The sequence below is a fragment of the Sylvia atricapilla genome, chromosome 19, assembly GCF_009819655.1.
Source record: "Sylvia atricapilla isolate bSylAtr1 chromosome 19, bSylAtr1.pri, whole genome shotgun sequence".
Taxonomy (NCBI): Eukaryota; Metazoa; Chordata; class Aves; order Passeriformes; family Sylviidae; genus Sylvia; species Sylvia atricapilla.
This window is the reverse complement of record NC_089158.1, coordinates 2,824,689-2,847,260: the sequence shown is the minus strand read 5'-3', so window position 1 is coordinate 2,847,260 and position 22,572 is coordinate 2,824,689. Positions and strand designations below refer to the sequence as shown.

At 53.7% G+C, this 22,572-nt stretch overlaps 1 protein-coding gene across 2 annotated transcripts in view; it reads right to left on the bottom strand.

The window, feature by feature from the left end:
- LOC136369585 (whirlin-like) overlaps positions 1-9,367 on the bottom strand; it is a 48,581-nt gene extending 39,214 nt beyond the window's left edge. For both annotated transcript variants that reach the window (XM_066332478.1, XM_066332479.1), the window contains exon 1: positions 8,768-9,367. In XM_066332478.1, coding sequence (XP_066188575.1) covers positions 8,768-9,367 — 600 coding nt within the window. The remainder of the gene's footprint in view (positions 1-8,767) is intronic.
- Positions 9,368-22,572: the final 13,205 nt, after the last annotated feature.

Genomic DNA, 22,572 nt, shown 5'->3' with positions numbered 1-22,572 from the left:
GAACCTCGCCCAGCCAGCCCTAAATAACAAATTCCACCTCCTTAATGCCCTGTGTGCAATCAGACCATGCAGGCTGCCTCTCCATCTCCTTTCTCAAGCCATTCCAGGGATTTGCTGCCTGTTGTTCCGTGCTGCTGGGTTTTGCTCAGATAAGATTTGGCTTTGCCCCATCTCTGATGAGTTTGAGGACCAGGGGGTGGGAGGTTTAGGGCTGGCACCACACAGCGTGCAAGCTCACCTGCCAGCAGCCCAGCTTAAAGAAATCATTTATGTGAATCTGGGAATTAGTGCCAAAACCTTTAGCAGAGAAACAGTCACCAACTGCCCAGAAATGTCATCAGAAGCAGCAAGTACCAGAGAGATGGGCAGATTGATTCCATGAGGCCACTGATCCCCTACCAACACTCTATTTAATTATCTGTCAAACCCTCCGAGAGGGAAGGAGATCGTTTAAAATGATCAAAAAACAGGAAACACATATCCCATGTGCCACAATTACCTTTAAAAAAAAAAAAAAAAAACCCAGAAAACCCAAACAGCTCCCAGGACATCATGTCCTTTCCTAGGATCCAGAGGGGCAGCTGAAACCCTGCCAGTCTCATATCACTGAGGGCTTTCCTCTCCCACCATCACCATTTCCTCCCCTCATATTCCCCATTTCCCAACAGCCCTGAGCGGCTGCATAAAAACATCTCCAAAAATGCCCCCAGAAGGAGCACAGATGCCAGAAATCAAGGGCCATCAATCCCCAGGACCCTTCTGGCAGCCTGTGGCAGGGACACAGCCCCCTCACATCCCCCTAATGAAAGGAGCACTGGGCTCCTGTGGAGGCTGGAGTGGGAAGATCCCAGTAGGACACCGGGAGCATTAACCACGAGCCATCCTCCCCCTCACCACAGCCTCGAGCTGCTTTTCCTCCCGGCAGGAACAGCCTCACTGGAGCTGCTTTGGCTCTGGGATAATGGGCACGGGATAATGGGCACTGCTCAGCTGGTGAGCTCCAAAGGTCAGTGCAGAGGTTATCAATCAGCAAAACATCGGGAATTTGGCAGCACGTCCCCCCCAATAAAAAGTCAGGCACAGGCTCAGAAATAAAGCTGCAAAGGGAAAGAAATGCTGAGATGCCACAGGAGGGAGGCAGAGGCAGCTTTTACAGCACCTTCTGTAGGCGCCGTGCAGGGAGATATTGGAGAAGTTTATCCAGCCACTATTCCCTGCTCCATCCCAGGGTGTTCCTGCTGGACTCGGGTGGGATTCCGCTTGTGGGAGCAGATGGACTGAGCAGGAGAATCCTGCTGTGAGCAGGAACGGAGCAGCTCCCTGTGGCTGCTGGGGAGGGGAAGGGGCTGCAGGGACAGGAGCTTTTACAGGACAAGGATTGAGCTACACCAGCTCAAAGGCTCCTGTGCCCAGACAGCACAGCAGGCACAGCTCCTCCTGCCCCCACAACGTTTACTGCAGGGATCAGCCGCAGGCAGCAGGGATAAAGGGCTATTGCAGCCCCCACTGCACACCTGGTTAAGGCCAAATCTGCCAGGTGAAGCAAGGAGAGGCTGTCCCCTGCCCCAGACTGCAGTTGGAAATAAGGTATTTTGGAACAAGTGCTGCCCAGGGAAGCTGTGGCTGCCCCTGGATCCCTGGCAGTGCCCAAGGCCGGGTTGGACAGGGCTTGGAGCAGCCTGGGACAGTGGAAGGTGTCTCTGCCCATGGAATTGGATGAGCTTCAAGGTCCCTTCCACCCCAAACCAGTCCGGCATTCCCTGATTTTAAATCTATCCCACCCCTGTGCTGCCTGGCAAAGCTCAGGGAGCCTGGAATGCTCTGACAAAGAGCTCAGCCCTGAGCGGGACTGGAGAGGAATGGAATGGGGAAAAGGTGACCCAGAGGCAGGAGGGGACAGCAGGACACAGAAGAGAAGCACAGACGGAGGGACAGCAGCGCAGGGGACACGGGGGTGACACGGGGGTGACACGGGGGTGACACGGGGGTGACACGGGGGTGACACGGGGGTGACACAGGCTCCCTGCAGGAGCACAAACAGGACTTGCAGGAGGCACAGTCCAGCCTCTCTCCCCCCTCCCAAGGCAAAGGACAGCAGTTGGGCATTCAAGCAGCGTCACTTATGCAAATCAATGCAAATCGATGTATAATTATGGTGATTGCACACATTCAGCCCCAAGGCATCGGGAAGCCCATGTCCCTCTCACCGGGAAAGGTCAAGTGAAATCTAAGCTCCAGCACCTTCTCCCTCCGAGGGTTGACACCTCCCCATCCCACCCTCCAGCTCCCACCAGCCCTCCAGCTGCTCCTGCCCAGTGCAGCCCCAGACAATTCTAAAAAGAGCAGAAAACGCCACAAAACTGTGGAAACAAAGCAAAACTAAAGCTATTTGGGTGCTTTCAGGGCAGGGAGGAGGCATAAGGGAAATGTAGATTAAAGCCCTTTCCTCCTGCCTCCTCGGGTCTTCTCCTGCTCCACACCACGCAGTGCAGAAAGGAGCGATGTGAAGCACCGCCAAGGCCATATTGTCTAAGCTTAATTCCTTGGGGGGAAAACTTTGGAAGAATCAATGTGGGGAAGCGAGGAAGCTGCTGGATGAAGCACTGAGGGCTGCCTCAGAGCCTGCACAGAGCAGAGCTCCTCCAGCCTCCCCTCCCGAGGGGCTCCGAGGCGATTCCTGAGCGCAGGACCAGAGCTCCGCCAGGGCTCTGTACTCACCAAGCACTCGTGACAAGGACAACTCACAGAGCCCGAGGTAAATCACAGCAGCAGATGCTTTGTCACTTTAACTGAGGGCATCTAGAGCTGAATAATTTTCCGTGGCATTGAGGAAAAGTGTCAAGAAAATCCATCCTCTTGCCTGAGGACCCGGGAACTGGGTAAAGGGTATTTTAATTCACCAGTTCTGACGCTTTTGTTTTCTTGCAACGGCCACCAGAAGGAAATAAGATTTTTCTCCTCCAGGTTATCTTATCAATTTCTCTGCTGAGGCAAAACTGTTTATTTACGAGGAGCCCACTAAATATCACTGATGCTGCCAGAACTGCAGGATGCCCTGACAATGCTAACCCTGATGAACAAGGCAGTCCCGGTGCCAAGTCCTATCATCCTTGCATTATGAGGAGAGGAGAGATTAAGGCCCTCGTTCCAATCTTTTGCATCAGTATAAAGTCATTTGATTTCATTAGGGCTGATTGTGGTTTGCTGGTGAAATGAAGGGAAACGGATGACTGAGGAACTTGCCCACGGAGGGAAAGCAGTGGCACAGCAGCAAACACAACCGACTCCTAACGCAGGTGGAGCAGCCACAGCCACGTTCCCACAGCCCCCGGCTGCGAGTGCAGCTTCACCGCAGGCCGAGTGGAATTCTTTTGGAGCTCAGAGGAGCTCAGCAGCGACAGGAGACCGTGGGCACCTCCGAGTGAGCCTCAGCGCTCAAACCTGCTCCAGCACAGGTCCCCACCTGCCTCTGGATGCAGGAGCAGCCCTTCCTCATCCATGCTCTGCCACTGCCATCAGCCCTGCCCCTCGAGGAGCTTTACATGTCATTTGAAATGCAGATGCCGCCAAGCTCATGAGTGACCATTTCCCCTCCTCCTTTTTCCCACAGGGAGATCCTGGTGCCTTTTTACACTTTCCACCCTCTCCCTTCAAGCCCAGCTGAGGACAGCAATGGAAAGTGTCTGCAGGACAGAAGGGCACAGCCCTGCCCCTGGCATCGCACAGCACCCGCCTTCCAAGCTGTGAGCGCTTTTTTTGGAGTGCAGGTTTGGGGGTTTTGTTTCTAAGCAGATCCAGCGATGAAGGAAGCGATTACCACTCTAACTGTTGGGGTGGATGCCACTCACATCCTCCTTCTCCATGCTCCAGCTCCCCGAGCTCCCTTGGGAAGGGAGGAAGTTTCAAGCCTCTTTCTTTAGCGCCTTTTAAAAGCACAGAGCCGGTGATAAGCACGCAGCAGTTAAAAGAACACGGCTGACATCCTCACAGGATCAGGGATGGATGGACTGCCTTCACCCCTCTGCCATCCCAGCCTGGCTCTGGCTGATCGTCCGCAGCTCCCAGGCACTTGGAAGGGTCAGAACCCAACCAAACCAAGCTGCACTCATTGCTCTGAGCCGTGCCCACAGTGCTGTGGTAATTAAATGAGCAGTGTCAAGCCATGGTAATCAATTAATTGGGCATCACATAAAACCATGACATGAAATTTGCTTTATTGTAAGCCAGCTGGAAAGAAAAATGGCTCTAAATATGTTTTTGAGGCTCAGGGCTGCACATCTCTGCTGTCATTTCTCAGAGGTCTTTTAGCAATCCCACTCCTCGGGTCCTTTCTTATGAAATATTACAGTCCCTGAAGAGATCACCTTGTTTGCCAGCATGAAAACCCACAGTAATAGGACACAAAAAGGAATTTTAATCTCCTTTTGATTATTTTTAAATGCCTACTTGACACTTCCTTCAGGGGATGGAAAGGCTGGGGGGGAGTGAAAAGCTCTGCTGGGACAGAGAATGGTGGTGGCTGGGGATGAGATCCCCTCTGTCCCAGGCTGGGGTGGGATGTGACACCCCTGAAGCAATCCCCTTCCCTGACAGGTCAGGGAGGGGATGATGTCCCCTGGACAGGGACACACAGGACAGGCTGGCAGTGCCACATCCTGGACCCCTCTGCCTCATCCCAAGCTTTCCCCCAGCCCCCTCCAGCCCCTCTCCACAGATGAAAAACCCCAGGCAGGGCACTTGAACTACCCCAGGTCCTTCAGAATAAACTCAATTCCAGCCCACTGACTTTGGCAAAGCCAACACAGATTTACACCAACACCAAAGAATCAAACTCCCCAAGCCCAGCACATCCAAATTAGGGGAGTTTTGGTGATTTTGGTGAAGCTGATCCCGATTTGCCCAGCTGTCAGCAGGGTCAGTGCTTGAACCAGGGCAGCTCTTTGAGGCTGGTGCAGCTCATTAAGCCAAATCCTAAATCAGGAATTTTCCCACCATTTGCTTTCTCTCGTGCCCTCCCTCTAGAAATGTACTTTTACTCAAAGGACATCAAAGCCTACAGCAAAGCAAGAGAAGAAAGAGGTGGAGGAGAAAGGAGTGTGAATTTAATGCCAACCCCAGAGCATTGGGGAAACACCTCCTTGGGTAACATCTTGATGGTCTGAAGCCACAAACACCTTGATTTTAAGTCCAGTGGATAAAATATGACAGCTTATCAATACAAACTTTCAGCACAACTGCTAAAAAATAGCAGTAAATGTTAAAATGTAGCAGCGTATACACCATAAATAGTACAATAAATATATATAGTGCATAGACATAATATAATGCCCTAAATAGCACGGCTGATAAAAGTCAAGTGAGCTCTAAAAGTGTGACAGACAACACAAACTTCTCCACTTACCCCATAATTCAAATGCTGGTGATCTTTAGCTAAAGTGCACTCTTGAATGCTGCAATGACGGGAGCTGTAATTGTAATGGAGTCATTTAATTTGGATTTGGATGAAACAGCCGAGCGTGGAGCAGACAAGGCATAAAACTCCCGTGCTCATGTAAAGGTTAAGGAGCTGGTCCTTAAGGGGATTGATCTGGAGTGCTGAGGTAATCCTGTGGTTGAAGTCAGAATGCCACTTTTTATCTAATTTACACTGAACCATCTGCAAACACCAGTGCACTGTCTCAGGCCAGCAGTGAGTTTTGAGCTGGGACATCACGGGTCACTCAGCCCCGTGTTGTGGCAGTTGTCATCTGCTGCCACGAATCACTTCGGGAGCATCACTGAGTGATGTGTGAAAATTCCAGGAGTGACCAGAACTTGCTGCTGCCCCACAGCCAGAACCTGTCTCCTCTTTGAGAGAAGGGATGAGAGCAGCTGGGCTGCTCCTGCACGGCCAGACACGCACGGCAAGGCAGCAGAGCTACCACGAGCTGTAAGAGGAACGCCGTGGCTGCCGTGGGAATGCTCATCCAGGGCTGCACAAACCAAGCCAGACACTGCATTTATCCCCTGCTCTGCACGAGCAGCTGCCACAGCCGCAGCCGGGCACCCTGAGCACCCCGGCGGGCACCCAGCGGGTCTGTGGCTCGGGAGGTTTGTCACTCTCAGCCCTGGGAGCGTTCCCGAGCCCTGCACTCGGCCCCAGAAGGAGCTGTGACAGCTTGTGTCAGCACAGCACGCCGTGGCTGTGATGGAGAGCAGGGCTGCCCCGGCCAGACAGCTCCTTGCTGCAGGACAGCGCCAGGGAGGCGCAGCCGGAGCCGGAGCATCGCTGCCCGCGCACGGGCGGCAGCGGAGCTTTGATCAGACACGTTCTGGCCGCGGGAGCTCGGCACTGCCTCTCCTCTGAAGCAGCAGACAGTGAGTGAGTGTCTGAGAGATCAGCTACACAGCCAGGGGCTCGTGTTTGCAAAGTGTCTCTCTCCCCCCTCAGCTTTCTCTCTGTCTATTTGATCCCAAATCCCAGGACCAAACCCAGCTCTGGTTTATCACAGAATATCCTGAGCTGGAAGGCACCACAGGGACCATCGAGTCCAACCCTTAAGTGAAGAGCCAATAACGGGATCAAGTCCCCAGTCGTGGGGTTATGAGCACGAAGCTCTGACCAACCGAGCTGGTGTTTCCCTCTCCACTGACCCACTGCAGGGCCGACCAAGAGGCACCAGTGAGGAGGGCAGGACACAGCGAGGTTTGCTCTGCCTCAGGACACGCACCACAGCCAGAGAGAGGCCTTTGCAGAGCTGTCAGTGCACCCAGCCCGAGCCCCACAGCCCGGGCTTCAAGGGGAAGCAGAAAGCACAAAACGAAGGCACCCGTCACCATCTCTTGTCCCTGCAAGCTCTGACACTCTGAACGACACCCAAAACATTGGGCTGAGACATTGCTACCTTAAACCTTCAAATGCTGCCCTTTGCTGAACGCCATCTCTTCATTTCCTCTCTTCTCAAATGCAGCATTTCAGGGCAAATTAACACTTGGTTATTTTAGAATCTCCCAAGGATTTATTAGAGCCGAACTGTAAATCACTCTGCCACTCTTCCCGAGCAAAATGTTTCCACAAAGAGAAACACAAAGGGTCATAAAACCCCTTCCCAGATGTGAAAAGAACCCAGGAGCTCAAGGAGATGCCAGCACAGGGCAAGTGATGAATTTGTTGTTGAAAGAAGTTCAGCTCACAAGGAGACAATTTCTAAGCTGCTTTTTCCTATCAGGATCGTATTAACAAAATATAGCTCTTGGCAAGCCACGTCCTCCAGGAATTATTTCTGTGCAGGAAGCACTTAGTTTCACTCAAAATTAATAATGTCTAAAAGGCATCAATTACATTATATTAGAGAACAAACAGAAGGTGATGTGAATTACCCAGCAGAGTGGGATGAATTGGGGATGAAGCCATGGAGCAGAGCATCCCTGACACCTGGTTCCTCTCCATTCCAACGCCATAACCAAAATATGTGGAGGCTGCAATCTCCAAGGCATGAAATTGCAGACTAACAACTGAAAGCTCACTCTGCTGTTGTCCTATCATTGGGAACAAGAGAAAAAGAATTCCTACGAACCTTCCCTCTGCTCTCAGGATTACCAGGGACTCATTTCCAGCCTGGAAGTGGTGCCCTTGCCCAGGGCACTGTTTTAAAGCCGGGGCAGGGAACGCACAGGTCGGCAGGGAATAAGTGTTCAAAGCTGGGCATGATTAATGTGCTGTCAGAGGAACGCTCCACATGGAACAGGCTCCCAACAGAACCACTTTAGCTTATTATGGAAAAATTAAAGCACAAACAGCTGGGAAACAGCCTTGTCACGCCAGAGACCAGCGCTCCATACGCTGCCGACAAATTGCTGCTGTAAAAGTCGATTCTCCAGCTCGATAGGTTTGTGCCTCGGGAACGCTCCGAGCGGAGCCCACCAGCCACAGGATCAGCTCTGGAGACGGTTCGGGACACTCAGACCTGGATTTGCCTCAGAACCCCGCATTTCAAGTGAAAATCTCACAGTTTATAGAGTTCTCCCCCCCGGTAAAGCTTTTATCGATAGCCCCGTGCTGTTAGGGGCTAACAGGTCTCCGGGGCACGCGGAGCCGTGCTGGCAGAGCGGGAGCCCCTCAGTTGTGTAACCGTTCTCCTTCTCCCGCGGAACACTCAAAGGGGAATCGGGGATCTGCTCCTGCCTCGGGCACCATGCAGCCTTGGGGTGTGTGTGTGTGTGTATCTTTTCGGCTTCTCCGTGCCTCAGCTTCCCCACCTCTGCCAGGAGAAACCCACTAGAGCGGCTGGAGTACATCCCTTAAAAGCCGTCTCCCGCAGATCTCCAGCTTCCACGAGCTCCCCAGGCTGCAGGCGAGCCACGAGCAGCACCGCTGCGCTTTTCAGAGGCGCGACAAAAGCGCAGGACGAGCCTGCCGTGCCCAGAGCCACGCCGGCAGCTCGGTCCCTGCCGTGGGTGGCACCGCTATTGCCACCGCAAACTTTCCGCCGGTGTCGCTCCGTGTCGCCGGCGCGATGCAAACCCGGAGCGGCTCCGCTCCGCCGAGGGCTGCGGGTTCCCGGAGAGCGGCACCGGGGGCTCCGCTCCCACCGGCGGACGGCGATGGAGCCGCGGAGGGATGCGGCCGGACGGGGAGCACGGGGACAAGGACCGGGGAGGGAAGGCAGGAGCGCGGGGACACGGACAGGCAGCGGAGAGGCAGAGCGGGACGGGGGCGCGCCGCAGCGCTCGGGACAAGGCGGGATGGAGGAAACATCCCCCGGAGCCCGGCGCGGAGCCGCCTTACCTTGACCGCCTCGGCGTGGGTCACCCTGTCCAGGGACTTGCCGTTGACCCCCAGGATCTGATCGCCGACGCGCAGTCCCTCCCGCTCGGCCAGGGAGCCCGGTTCCACCAGCGACACGTAGATGCCCACGCCGTGCTCGGCTCCGCCGCGGATGCTGAAGCCCAGACCCTCGTGGGCTTTGCTCCGGCGCAGCGTCACCTGCCGCAGCTCGCCCGGGACCACCGGCGGCGGGGCGGGGGGCGGCGGGGGCCGGCCGGGCGGCGGCAGGTAGGGCCCCTCGGCCGTGTACTGATCGAAGAGGAGCTGGTCGGAGCGCGGCAGGACGAGGCGCAGCAGCGGCAGCAGCTGCCGGCGGCGGGGCCCGTCGAGGAGGGCGCGCAGGGAGCGCACCAGGTCGCAGACGTTGCGGCGGCCGTGGTAGGCGTTCAGGCAGAGGATGAAGCGCTCCCGCTCCGCCTCGCTCAGCAGCGCCGTGAGCGCCTGGTGCAGCCGCCGCACGTTCGCCGAGAGCGGCCGCGGCGCCGGCCCCGGCGCCGAGCTCAGCGAGCCCGACGAGGAGGAGGAGGAGTGCACGGACACGCCGTCCAGCTCCGCGCTCATCTCCGCGGCACCACGACCGCACGGCGGGCTGCGGCGGCCGGAGCGCGGCGCGCCGGGCAGGAGCGGAGGCAGGCGGGCAGGATCGCGGGCAGGATCGCGGGCGGGAGCGCAGCCCCCAGGACAGCCCCGCCGCCGCCCGGCCCCGCCGCTCCACCTGGCCGAGCGCTCGCCCGCGGCTCCCCAGGAAGTGACGCGGCCGCCGTTGCCGGGAGACGGGTTATACAGAGCGGCCCCGGCGGCGGGAGCGGACCCCCGCCCCGCCCCAGCGCCCGCCCCCGCGGGACCCGCGATCAGCGCGCCCGCTCCTCGGCGCTCGGCGGCGCGGCGCGGCTCTGCCCGCCGCTCGGAGCCGGCTCCGCGCGGGTGGGAGCTGTGCGGGGTGGAAAGTCCTGGCACCCTTCTTCTGCTCTCCCGGGATAGATCGCGTCCATCCCTGAGCTTCCTCGGCTTCCCTCCGTGCCGGCATGGCGGGCCGGCTGGGGATCGGTTTACAGCGGAGAACAGCCTGCCCTGGCGCAGCGAGCCGTCACCTGAGCCGCGGGGCTGTTTTTCCACTGCCCGCCGTGCCAGGTGTGGGATTGTTGTTACCTCCCGGTGCTGGGCACGGTGACTGCTGAGTTACGGTGCTGGGGATGCGCCCGTTCCGCTCGGCACAGGCGTTGTTGTAATCACACCTAAGGAAATTTGTTACTGACAGGGTGTTGAAGGAATCGATGATTGAGGGAGCAGTTTTTAAAAAGGAGAAATTTAGAGTAGATCTTAGAAAGAAATTGTTTTAAGAATTGAGTGAGGATGGGCAGGCCCTGGCACAGGGTGCCCAGAGCAGCTGTGGCTGCCCCTGGATCCCTGGCAGCGCCCAAGGCCAGGCTGGACATTGGGGCTGGGAGTGACCTGGGACAGTGGGAGGTGTCCCTGCCCATGGCAGGGGTGGGATGGGATGGGCTTTAAGGTCCCCTCCAACCCAAACCACTCCGTGATGTCGGGTTTGAAGTCCACTCCAAACTCCCAGCAATTAACTCCTCGTTTAGCAAACACAACCACCACGAGGAAGCCCTTCCCGGGAGGGATCCTGGTGGTCCAGATCCGATGATCAAGGAGCTGGCAGGGCCTCAGGCACATGGTATTGCAAACCTGGATAGGCGGGATTCAGGAAAGCACATTCCCACCTGGGATGCTCCTGCACAGGCAGCCACCCTCTTCTCTGCCTCCACACCCAAAACTTGTGACTTCAGATCCAAAAGAGACGCATCAGGAATCAGTACAGAAATCCAGGGACTGCTTTTCTGGTTGCTGGATGAATTATTGCTTACTGTGTGAGGTTTGAGTTTCTTTTTTATCTCTGGAGCACCTGAGCAAAGACCATTTTCCATCTCAGTCATTTGAAATCTTTCTGTCTTTGTTGAAGTACGTTCCATCTGCTCCAGTGGAGGAGGTTTAAATCTAATTCATCAGATGCATCTTGATAGCAGCAGAATTCATTTTGTTCATGGATATGATGGAAGGGCATAAACAGCTGCATTACAAGTAGCTTTACGTATTAAAGCTTTGTTGGAGCTCTCAATGCCTTGTTTAAGACAAAACTAAACAAAGCAGATTGCTAATTGAAATTCGCGTTCGAATTGTGGCTGATAAATAAGCAGATGGAACAGTCAACATTACTGGAAAGAAAAGGGGCAATATAGGACAGAGAAGCGAGTAAAAACAAAAATACGCCTACATCAGCCAAACAAAGTGAGAGAAGGGCAAACAAGGCACTGCAAGTCTCTGAATTGCACTCAGACACGATGTCAGTGCTCAGTCCCGCTCAGACTCCTCTATTTAAAGCACTGCTGTTCCCACCAGCACAGCGTCTGAGCTCCCCCAGCCTTTTTTAATCCTACACCAAGACTCCAAATGTGTGAAGATGAGCAGATGCAGTGAGAGCTGCCCCTGCTCTGTGCTAGCTCCAGTCTGGAGCAGCACATCCATCGCTTCCCTCTCCAGCAGAGCACAGCCAGCAGGGCCCTTCGATGGCCAGAGCTGCCCAGGGCTGCCACTTGGTCCCTGATCTTCTCACCACTGCTCCAGAACATCACAAAGTCAGTTTTCCTATCCCAGAACAACTCCAATCCAGTGCTTCCCAGCAGAAACACACAGAGTGGCTGCATTTGGGAACAATTCTGTTTTCCTGCTGTCACTACAGCACTGCCAGCAGCCACTGCTCATCCTTGGGATGCTCCATCCACAGGACAGCTCTGAGCCTTCCCTTTGGAAGTGATCCCTGCTTGAGTTTCTCCTCAGGGAAGTTTTACATTTAGATTGTTCGCACATTGGCAAGTTGGATCTTTACCATACACTCCAGACAGGACTCCCACTGCTTGTCCTTTGGAGAAGGAAAGGATTGAGGTCTTCTCATGGAGCCTCAGCTTTGAAGTGCATCCATCAGCTGATGGATTTCTGGGCTCTTTGTCCTTTCCACTGCTGTAAACACCAAAGCCAGGCAGTTCAGAGGGAGCAGCACATGGCCTTAGGCCAGAGGGGAAGGACGGGGTTCATGCAGCTCTTGAGCTCAGGGGTGTTCCCACACCTGAGCAAAACCTCTCCAAACTTCCTCAGCCCAGGTAATGCTGCTGAGTCAGTGTCCCCCACCAGTGTGCAATAGCTGTGTGGGGCTGCAGGGCCCCAAGGGCCAGAGTCTCACTACATCACAGTGGTCCTTTGGGATTTCTTAGGAAGGAATTGTTCCCTCTGAAGGTGGGCAGACCCTGGCACAGGGTGCCCAGAGAAGCTGTGGCTGCCCCTGGATCCCTGGAAGTGTTTTAAGATCAGCTGGGACAGGGCTTGGAGCAACCCGGGGTAGTGGCAGCTGTTCCCTGCCGGTGGCAGGGTGGTAGGACAGGGTGACCTTTATGGACCTCCTAACCCAAACCATTGGTCGTGAAACCCCATCCCTGGGGGTGTCCAAGGAAGGCCTGGATGTGGCACTCAGTGCTCTGGGCTGGTGACAAGGTGGAGATCAGTCAAAGGCTGGATCTCGGAGGTCTTTTCCAACCTCAGTGATTCTGTGATCATTTGGGAAGGGAGCTCTGCCGGGGGGGGCGGTGGTTGGCAGCAAGTGCTCAGGGCAGAGGATCAATGCCAGGGACAAACAGCCTCACCTACAAACATCCTCTGGAGGCAAGATTCATGACCACTCAGAGTCCACAATAATTCCTGGGACAACTCCTGCCTGAACCGAACCTTTGTTAACTTGGGGGGCTCTCACAGACACTGGCGATGGGAGCTCAGCACCCACTCACAGTGGAGAGCTCCAGAGCAGTTGGGCACTGCTCATTCCCTTACACCTTTCAGCACCACCACCTGCCTCACCCAGCAGAGACCCTGAAGGCCAGCAGCAGCCCCAAAAGGTGTTCTTCTTGTGAGTTTTGAAATCATCCTTGCAGCACAAAATAATCCAATGCGTTTGCTAAGTGCCACCTGAATAAATTGCCTAACCTTTCCGCTTTAATCCGCTGTAATCACTTTCCAGAGGCACTCTTTAGAAAAGTGAGCTCCGTGTTTCCAGAGCAGCTGTGCTCCTAATTAAAAGGCACTGTAGCAAGAAGCCAACAAAACCTAATTCTGGCTGGAAATTCCTTGCTGCAGTTGGAGGACGGAGGTGAACTGTGAGGAGGGCCAGGGAGGAAGCAGCAGCTGCCTGTGCTGCTTAAGAGAGTATTAGGAGAGGGCTGGCCCTCAGGGCTGCCTCTTGGCTAAATCCCTGTTTAGCAGATTGGCTCCCAATCCTCTGTCCCTGGCCAGGCTGGTTTGCACAGCTTGGACATGTGCAGGAATCAGCTGAGTGCTGCAGCTGAGTGCTCACAGAAGGAGCCAGCGCGAGGGAGAAGCATCCAGAGGGTTTTCCAGCAGAATTCCTGAGTGCCTTGGCTTCCAGCACCATTCCTGCTGCAGCGAAGCTGAATCCAGTTCAGGCACAAGTTCCCCACGGTGCAGGGAGCAGGCTCATGCTCTGTCTCCTCAGCTCCAGATAGAACAGGCACAAGTTGGATTTGAAGGAAAGCCGTAGGAGCAGTGAGAACTCATCATTTCAAGGGAGATTTTTTTAAGCTCTGCGTTATGAGCATCAGCCACTCGCAAGAGGAATGTTTCCAGTGAGTGGAGTTTGCTGTTCCTCATCCAGTGACCAAGTTCAGTTTGACACATCCCGAGCTGGGGCAGATCCTGAAGAGCAGGCTCCAAGCAGGCAGAGGGGGTAGGAAACTCCCTACCCTTCTAGGACACTCCTTAAACCCTTCTAGATCTGCATATCTACAATCCTCCTCTAGCTCAGTGCCACACTCCACTGGACCTGAGCAAAGCCAGCCCAAAACGGCTTCATTAGAGTGGAATTGGTGGGTTTTATTGTGCAAGACATATCAAAAGATGAGAGTTTATCACCAAACCCCTAATGTTTCCATGGGGGGACACCACAGGGTTAGAGTTTAGCAGTCATTTAGATGATGTGGATTAAAAATTGATCAAGCCAGACAGCAATAGTCTGTATTCCAGCATATTTTGATTTCACACCGTTGGAATGCTGTGACACTTATTAAAACCCCAAGTCAAAGCAATTCACGTTCAAACAAACTTCAATTTGCTCCATTTTTCTGATGAAAAGCCTTTCCAGGGAGCAGAAGTTCCCCCTGCTTTGCCTGCAGTGATCTCTCCACAGTGCAACACCACTGAGTGTAACCCTGCATCGCAGAGCCGATGATTTAAGAGCTGCAATCCTCCTCCCTTCTCCGGCAATTTCTTGCACTTATGCCAACTCTCCAGTCCTGCTTGAAATGCCTGAAAGAAAAAGCCATTTGCGTCATCAGCTTTTTTTTCTCTCTTTTAATGCCCAGCACAAATCTGGCTCAGTCACGCAGTGGGCCTGGGTGTCACGGACAGGCAGAGCTGCCCCTGGCACAGGATCAGGGGCCTGCTCTCTCATTTGGGCACCTGGACTGTTCAGTCTGCTGGTTAAGGACCAAGGGCTGCTGTCCTTGGTGTGGAATAGGTGAGGTTTAGTGGACCCTGGTTAGTGGGAGGTGTCCCTGCCTATGGAGGGGGTTGGAGCTGGAGGGACTTTAAGGTCCCTTCTAAACCAAACCATTCTGTGATTCCACCATTCTGAGGCCATTTCATGACTGGGGAGCTGTGGCACAGGGAGCACCTGCAGAAGGAGGCAGCCTCGGGGCTGTCAATAACTTACTGCACAGGGCTGGGTTGTTATTATTTATATTATTGTTCAATTTATTGTATAAAATTGTGACATTTGTTTATTCACTCTGTAGAAATTGTCCAGCAAGTCCAATATTCCCAGCAGACGAGCTGGAGGATGGCAGAGGACTGGCTGGGAAGTTGCAGGTGGATGGAAGGGGAGCACAGACTCTTTGTCCTTTCTGCAATGATTTGGGGTTGACCTTTGTGCAAACTGATGCCTCCAGGCCTGAACTCTCCTCCTGCTGGGTCCATCACTGCCCCAACCCTGTCTCCACCCTTCAGGCAGGGACTTCACCCTGCTGGAGGTCTTGGCTGCCCTTGGAGTGCAGCACCTCACACACAGGCTGGGATGCTTTACTGATGGAACCATGGGATGGTTGGCCTTAAAGATCATCTTGGTTCAACCCCCTGCCATGGTCAAGGACATCTTCCACTGTCCCAGGCTGCTCCAGCCCCAATGTCCAGCCTGGCCTTGGGCACTGCCAGGGATCCAGGGGCAGCCACAGCTGCTCTGGGCACCCTGTGCCAGCCCTGCCCACCCTGCCAGGGAACAATTCCTGCCCAATCTCCCACCCAGCCCTGCCCTCTGGCAGTGGGAGCCATTCCCTGTGTCCTGTCCCTCCAGCCCTTGTCCCCAGTCCCTCTGCAGCTCTCCTGGAGCCCCTTTAGGCCCTGGAAGGTCTCGCTGGACTTTCTCTTCTCCAGGCTGAGCAACTCCAGCTCTCTCCATTTCCAGAGCAGAGGGGCTCCAACCCTCAGAGCACCTTCACAGTCCTCTCTGGACTCACTTCAGCAGCTCCGCATCATTCCTATGGGGGCTGGCTGGGGAGTACCAGATGAACTTGGGAGAAGTACAGTCCCTTTCTGAAGAGCTTTGTTAATATATCAAACAATTTCACATCAAACCTGAGCACTGCAGAACTCATTTGCACATGTTCAGCCTCTCAGCAGGTGGGAAAATCAGGGGCTTCACTCGCACTGGGAATTGACAAACTCACACAGAGCTAATTTAATTGGAAGGTATTTATCTCATTTGAAAACATTTATCTAATTCAAATACATTTATCAGTCTGCTGCTTGTGAAAGCTTGTCAGTCTGGCAGGATTTATGGGCCAGCTTCCCGAGCATTTCTGCAGTGGTGGAAGTGACTGCAGTGGTACAAACTATCCCTGCAGGTTTGCTTCAGGAGCACAACTCAGCCCTGCCAGCAGGAGAACTCAGCAAGGTCTGACGGCACAGATTTGGGGGGACAAACTCCAGGGCAGCGAGGGGAGTGCCCCTTACAGCTCCTCATTGAGACTGTTCCTTTCCCTGTGCATCTCTCTGGAAACTGTCTGTGTCCCAGGGGAAAGTGCAACACCCAAAATTCCCCAGGGAACAGCTCAGTCCTGCTGTGACAGCCCTGAAATGCTGCCAGAGCACCGGGAAATTCATCCTCCATTCCCCACCCAGCTGGGAGTTTTGCTCTCCGTTCCACCATTGCCACAGGAGCACAGAACTGAGACCTTTGTGAGCCTGGAGCCTCCTCATCAGCATCTCTCCTGATTTACACCGAGATTCCTCCTCTCACTCAGAGGATAATGGGGCTGCAGGGTCACACTCTTCATCCAAAGCATCACTCTCATCTCCAGCCTGCAAACCCATCCCTGCCAGGCTGGAGAGGGATGCAGAGCTCTGGGCTCCCGTATTACTGCCCTGCAGGAAGACAATCAAAAGAAGAGAAAAGGTTAATGAGGTACTAATCATTATAGATTTGTAGTATATAATGCAATAAATACCCACTGCCATCGATTAAATGTAGTGGGGCAAAGACATCTAATCCATCATATCGGCCATTTGATTTTCCAAAAGCCATTTGCTGCCATCAAGGAGAGGCTGGGAGATGCCAGAGGCCCAATCTCCTGCCCGAGAAGCTCGGCTGGCTGCATTCCCTCCCAGCACCCATCACACCTTCTGATAGGCTCTGTGAAACTCCGCTGAAAATCCCCCAGTGAGAAATTGGGGACTTGGAGAGAGGAAAAACAGGCAGGACAAACTTGAGTCCTGGATCCTTTCTTGCAGTTTTTATTTCTTTGTTTCCTGCCCAATCTCTCTGGTTTTCTTGTAGAGATGAGGTTTTGGGGAGGACAAATATTTAACAAACAAATAAAACCCCCAAAACCAAACCAAACCAAACCAACAAACAAATTTAAAAAGGAAGGAAAATCTGTTCCATATGCCTAAAGTTCTCCTAAAGTGACAAAAGGCCACGAGAAAACAGATCAAAAAAACCCTCTCAGAGGTGTCATCACAGTTCTGAAACTTGCCAGAAGATGGGAAAAAGCATTCAGGCTTCTTTTAAGGAGACCGAGGTGACAAAACCCAGCTACAAGCAGGTTGTAGGTGATGAGCAATGTTGTGGTAAAGCCTGAGGAGCTCCAGAGTGGCTGCGCTGGCAAAGTGGCTGCGGATGAGACTCATTAGGGCTGCGATCCCCTGCCTCACACTCGCTAATGCCCGTGGATAGATCGCTAATGCTCTCAATTCATGCTCATTAGCACCGGCAGCAAAGACAAGACAAGCGTGTTATGTCATCGTTTAAATCCTGTCACATTTCCCCAATGACTCTGATTACGTTTTTAAATCTTCATTCCCCTCCCGCGAGGCAGGCGCGCCTTGCCCTGGCAGCTCCAGCTCCGGCAGATTTGCTCCGAGCAAAGCTCCGACAGCCCAGCCCTCCCCTGTGTCCTCAGGAGACAGGAATCCCCTGGTGGGAACATCCCAGGCATCAGCTCATGCTCCCCGGATTTTCCACATGGCTTTCCACCTCAACAGAGGTTAAACAGAGTGTTTTCCACTCGCCTTTGCGCCAGGAGGGAGTCCGGGGCCGTGCAGCTCTGGATGAGCAGCCACACTCCAGTTCAATAAGCACAAAACACCTTTGCAGCACGAGGAGTCAATGGTTCTTCAGTCGACTGGCAGGAGTGAAAAGAATAAATATTTACAGACACATCCTGCCCTGATCGGGGCCAGCGGGATCGATGTCAGCACTCAAAGGGGGCTTCAGCCTTCTGCCCTCACTGCCCAGGGACCTGCTGGGGGCTTGGGAGGGCTGGAAATGCTTCCACAGGGACCCACCAGGGAATACCCAGGAACACTCAGCAGCGGTGGGAGGGCTGTGAAACCTGCTCTCGTGCCTTGAAACCCAGGGCAGGGCACATGGAAATGGTCACAGACACACCCTGTCCAGGGAGGGCAGCTCCAGTTCACCACAGGCTGCAGCCCCATTCACTCCTCCCTGCAGCAAACCCTTTCCACAGCCATCCTGCTGATGCCTCAGAGGGAAGAGACCTGTCCAGGGCATGGACAGCCCAGGCAGCTGTGCCATCCTCAGCCACAGACTGAACCCACAGCCCATCCCACCCAATCCCATCCCACCCCATCCCATCCCACCCTACCCATCCCATCCCATCCCATCCCACCCTACTCCATCCCATCCCTTGGTTTCCCCATCTGGGCTGTGGAATAGGTGTTGGATCTTTGTCCCACCCTCCCTTTAGCACTGCAGACAGCCCCCCGAGGACTTGGTGAGGTTTTTGCTGCAGAATCTCCTGGGAAAGGGCTGAATTGCGTTTGTTCCAGCAGCTGAGGGTTTCAGAGCTTGCATCTCACAGCAGGCAAAGGAAGAAATAACAGAACTAAGTGGATGGAGTCAGATGTGCATTTAGGGGAAGGGTTTACACTAGATGGCACCTGATCTCATCACTCGAGATGCAGAAGGTAAAGCCAGCAGGATTACTGTAGGGAATGATGTTATTCCTTCCCCAGGAGCTGCCTGTGTGGCCCGGGAGGAGCAGCTCACCCTGCAGCCAGCACTGCTGTGAATGTTAAACACCCTTTGCATAACCCCACTCGGAATCTCTTCCCAGGTGCTGGAGTTCCCTGCTTTGCTCAGCCCAAGCTGCTTCCAGAGCCACTTCCAGAGGCTAAAGGTGCCCAGCCTGTTTCCAGCCAGCTTTCCCTCACTGCAAGAGTAAGAAGGGCTCTGTCCCTCAGGGACTTATCTCGGTGCTCAGAGGGAGCAAAGCTGTGCTGGCCATGACGTGGATAATCCAGCAGATCCACCCGGGCACTGCACAGCAGCCACCTGGGCACATGGGGACACTGCAGCTCTGCCACAGGAGTGGCACAGAGACCCCTGATCCCACCGTGAGGGCAGGGCAGGTGCTGAAAACACAAAATGAGTGGCCAGGGGTTTGGGCAGCCCACAGGGATGAAGGGTTTGCAGGAACCACTGCTCCACACACACATCCACATACACACGTGGAATGAGTCAGGGAGTTGCTTTGGGAGAAGAGGGAAGAAGAGAAGGGGGTTTGGTGCAGCACATCCTTTCTGCTGCCATCAGGAGTCAAACACCAGAGGGGAAAGCTGGCCTCAGTCCATGGGCACAGCGGCCATTCCTGAATTACCAGCCTGAGCCTGGATTTAGGCAGCATGGATGGGGCTTGGAGAAAGCTGGTCTAGGGGAACGTGTCCCTAGGGGTTGGAAAAAGAGGGTTTTTAAGGTCCCTTCCAACCCAAATCAGTCTGTGATTGAGCTAGATCTGCCCACTTCATCATCCACTTTCTGCCCCTAAATACCATCGACGAGATTCTCATAAAAATAAAAGCTGGTAGATAAATAAAATCTAAATGGTAAGGAAATGATTTCTCAACAGAGGCACAGCCAGCATCAAGTCTCATCCCTCTCCTGAATTATTTTGCTTCCTCTTGGATCCTCCCTGGGCTGGGGAAGGGATTTCTTCTCCTGGCAGATCCACAGCACCTCTGTCACCAGTCTCAGAGTGTAAGGTCACAGTCGTGCTGCTCTGAAGACATTTGCAGGCAAATTACTCTGCCTCTCCCAAGCACAGCCACTCATTGCTTCAGCAGGAGGCGGCGAGCAGATTACATGAGATAATTTAGTAGCTGACATTAAAAACACCTCATTTAGCCTGGAAAAACTATTTTCATTCAGCCTAAACTATATTAAGATAACTGCATTCATAGTAGGTTTTGAGTGATCTGGGCAGCTGAATGAAGACTCCAAGTCAACATTTCCCTGTCACAGAGTCCTTGCTGGAGAGCAGGAATGCCAGCAGAGACTACTGGAGTAGAAGGATTCTCATGTGGCCCAGACCTCCCTCTCTGGTAAAACCGATTGAATTTTCCACCTTTCCTGGAGGAATTGCTTTTTACCTTCTCCCTGGTGTGGGCCAAAGCCTCCAGCTAACAGAGCAGAGAGATGAATTCTGCTGCATCTCAAGCAGCTGTTGCTCTATTTGGTTTAATGCTGTGCTCTGAGCAGAGCCACGGCTACAGAGAGCGAGTTAATAATATCCTGAATGAGACAAGCGACAGGAGAGGAGATGGAATGGGATGCAGGGAGGAGGGATACTTTAAGCACTGCTTTATCTGACAAATTCTGCAGCTATACATCTCTACTCTGCTTTCCAGCAGACAGATGGAAACAAAACATGGCATAAGCAGAGGAGAAGCAATTGAACCCTTCCTCCCTGAGTGCAAGGCTCAGCTGCACAGCTGCCACCTCTGGAAGCTTTGGAGACCACCGTAATTAAAAAATTATCAAAAAAAGGGAAGATGTAATCCTTGTCTGACCCCATTCTGGGGCAGCAGGGCCTCTGAGGTGTTTGGGATTCACTCAGGCACCAGTTCAGGAGAATCTTCCCCAGTAGCTCCAAGTTCCTGGCTTTCAGCAGCAGAACCCAGGACTCTGTGTGCAGAGAGCTGTTACCACCCCTGCTCTCCCAGCAGCCCCAAAAATACACCACTGCCAATGCCCAGAGGGCTTTCATTTGGGATTCTCCATCTCAGTACTTCTTTTCCTATTATCCAGAAGAGTCAGAATTTGCCATTCCCCCTGCCAGCAGTTGGAGGTGCTGGTGCTCCCTGTACCTGCCCAGGTAGGGAGGATTCCCTGGAGGTGCACAACTGCTGTCTCAGCCCTCTGCTCCCACCACACCATCAGCACAGCACTTTTCAGAGAAAAACAATCAAAGCCAAAGCCCTGTGGCATCCTGGTCCTTCAGATCCCTTCCAGAGGTGCCCTGGTCTCTTCAGACTCTCTGTGTACCCAGCTCATGGCTGGTGGTGCTCCAGTTCCCACCCTATCTCTGGACATGACAGAGCCATCTTCCACCAGGATCTGGTCTGAGCTGGCACTTTTTGGGTCAGATGCTCCTGAAAGCGATGGACAGGAGGAGTTCCAGCCTTGAGGAATGGCAGGACAAACTCACCCAGTGTAAAATGCAGCAGCACTTTTAGCTGCAACAGAGCTGCTGGTTTAAAATCTTAGGCTGTCCTGAGCTGCAAGGGACACAAGGGTTATCCAATTCCAACTCCTGTCCCTGCACAGGGCAACCCCAACAATCCCACCCGGGTCTGAGGGCATTGTCTAAATGCTTCCTGAACCCCTGAGCACCAGACCCCAAGGAATCCCACTGGGAAACTCCAAAGGCTGGCTGGATGGGGCTTGGAGCATGAAACCAAGCTCTGTCCATGGACTGCAGGAAACGCTGATAAATCAGAGGAGATGTCACTGTCCTTCTGGATTTGCTCCCTGGAGCTTTGTCAGGGAAGTCAGAAGGCATTTGGCATATTGCAGCTGAATATCAGACTTACAATGAGGATATCTGGGCTTGTTTCCCAACTTTGAGACTGACACACTTTGCAAGCTCAGTCAGTTCCCCTTCCTCCCCAGGCCGGATTTCTTCCCATCTGCACCTTCCCGAGTCATTCTGTACCTGCACAAAGCATGAGCCCAGCCAGAACACTTTGCTCACTTAGATGGGTGTCACATCGAACACCAAGAGGGGAGTGCTTTCAGAATCACTTAATGAGGCTTTTCTCCTTTGCATAAGACTTGGCAATGAGCTGGGCAGGATGATAAAGGAGGAGGAGAGCTGCCAGCTGCCAGGCAGGAGAGACAGACAGCTCCTGTCACCCCTTCCTCCTTGGACACGAGCAGGACAAGCTGGGAAGGCAACCAGGCTGTGTTTGGGGTTCCAGCAGCCCTTGGGACCTGTGCTCACAGCCCAGCCCACAGGGGTGTGTTAACCTCTCGTTCCTGCTCTCCCAGCAGTGTGCTTGTCCCAGATCCCAGTGTTTCCCACTGCTTTGGAAAGTTATTACTCTCTATTATTGCTCCCTACAAACCTCCAGCTCTTCCAATCCACACAACCCAAGGCTGGTGCAGAATTCTCTTCCCTGAGCTCTGCCAGGAGCACCCTCTGGCACTCTTCAGCCCCTTTCTCCTGCCACCAATTCACACCCCCAGGGTTTCAAGTTTTCCTCATCCAAGTTCCTTCTTGTGTTCCCTTGCAGGATTTCTATGGGGAAGACACAGCTGGGTGGCCCCTGCTCCATTGCTTGATGGAAAATGATTTTTTCCCTTTTTTCCCTTTTCCCACTTTTCCCTTTTTCCCCTTTTCCCTTTTCCCTTCGCTCCCGTAGCACAAAGAGCCTCTCAGAGCTGCAGAGGAACCTCAGGCTGGGTGGCCCCACCTGCAGCTCCTTCTGGGCTACTGGGGACAGCGAAAGGTTGAGACCCCAGTGCCACCTCAGCTCCCCACCCTCCTTGCACTGCCCACAGTCTTGCTGGCTCAGGACAAGCCTTTCCTTCCCAAGAAAACTGAGATTTTTAGTTGCAAACAAGTTTCTGGTGACAGGACGTTTGCTGAGTTTTGGCACAAGCAATTCCTGTTTAAATTAATTCGTCTCTGTGAGTGGTCAGTGCTGTGAGGCTGCAGCTTTGCACCACACGGGCTGTTCCTGCAGTTCCTGGAGCTGCTCTCCCTGCAGGATGAGCTCTGTTCCACAGCATTTTAGCAGAGTCATTAGGAGACACTGCCTAGTGTTTGGTCTTGGAAGCTTTTCCCCCTGGTACAAACCAGAGCGTTTAAGTGGTAAATTATGTGCATTTGGGATATGTCTAAAAA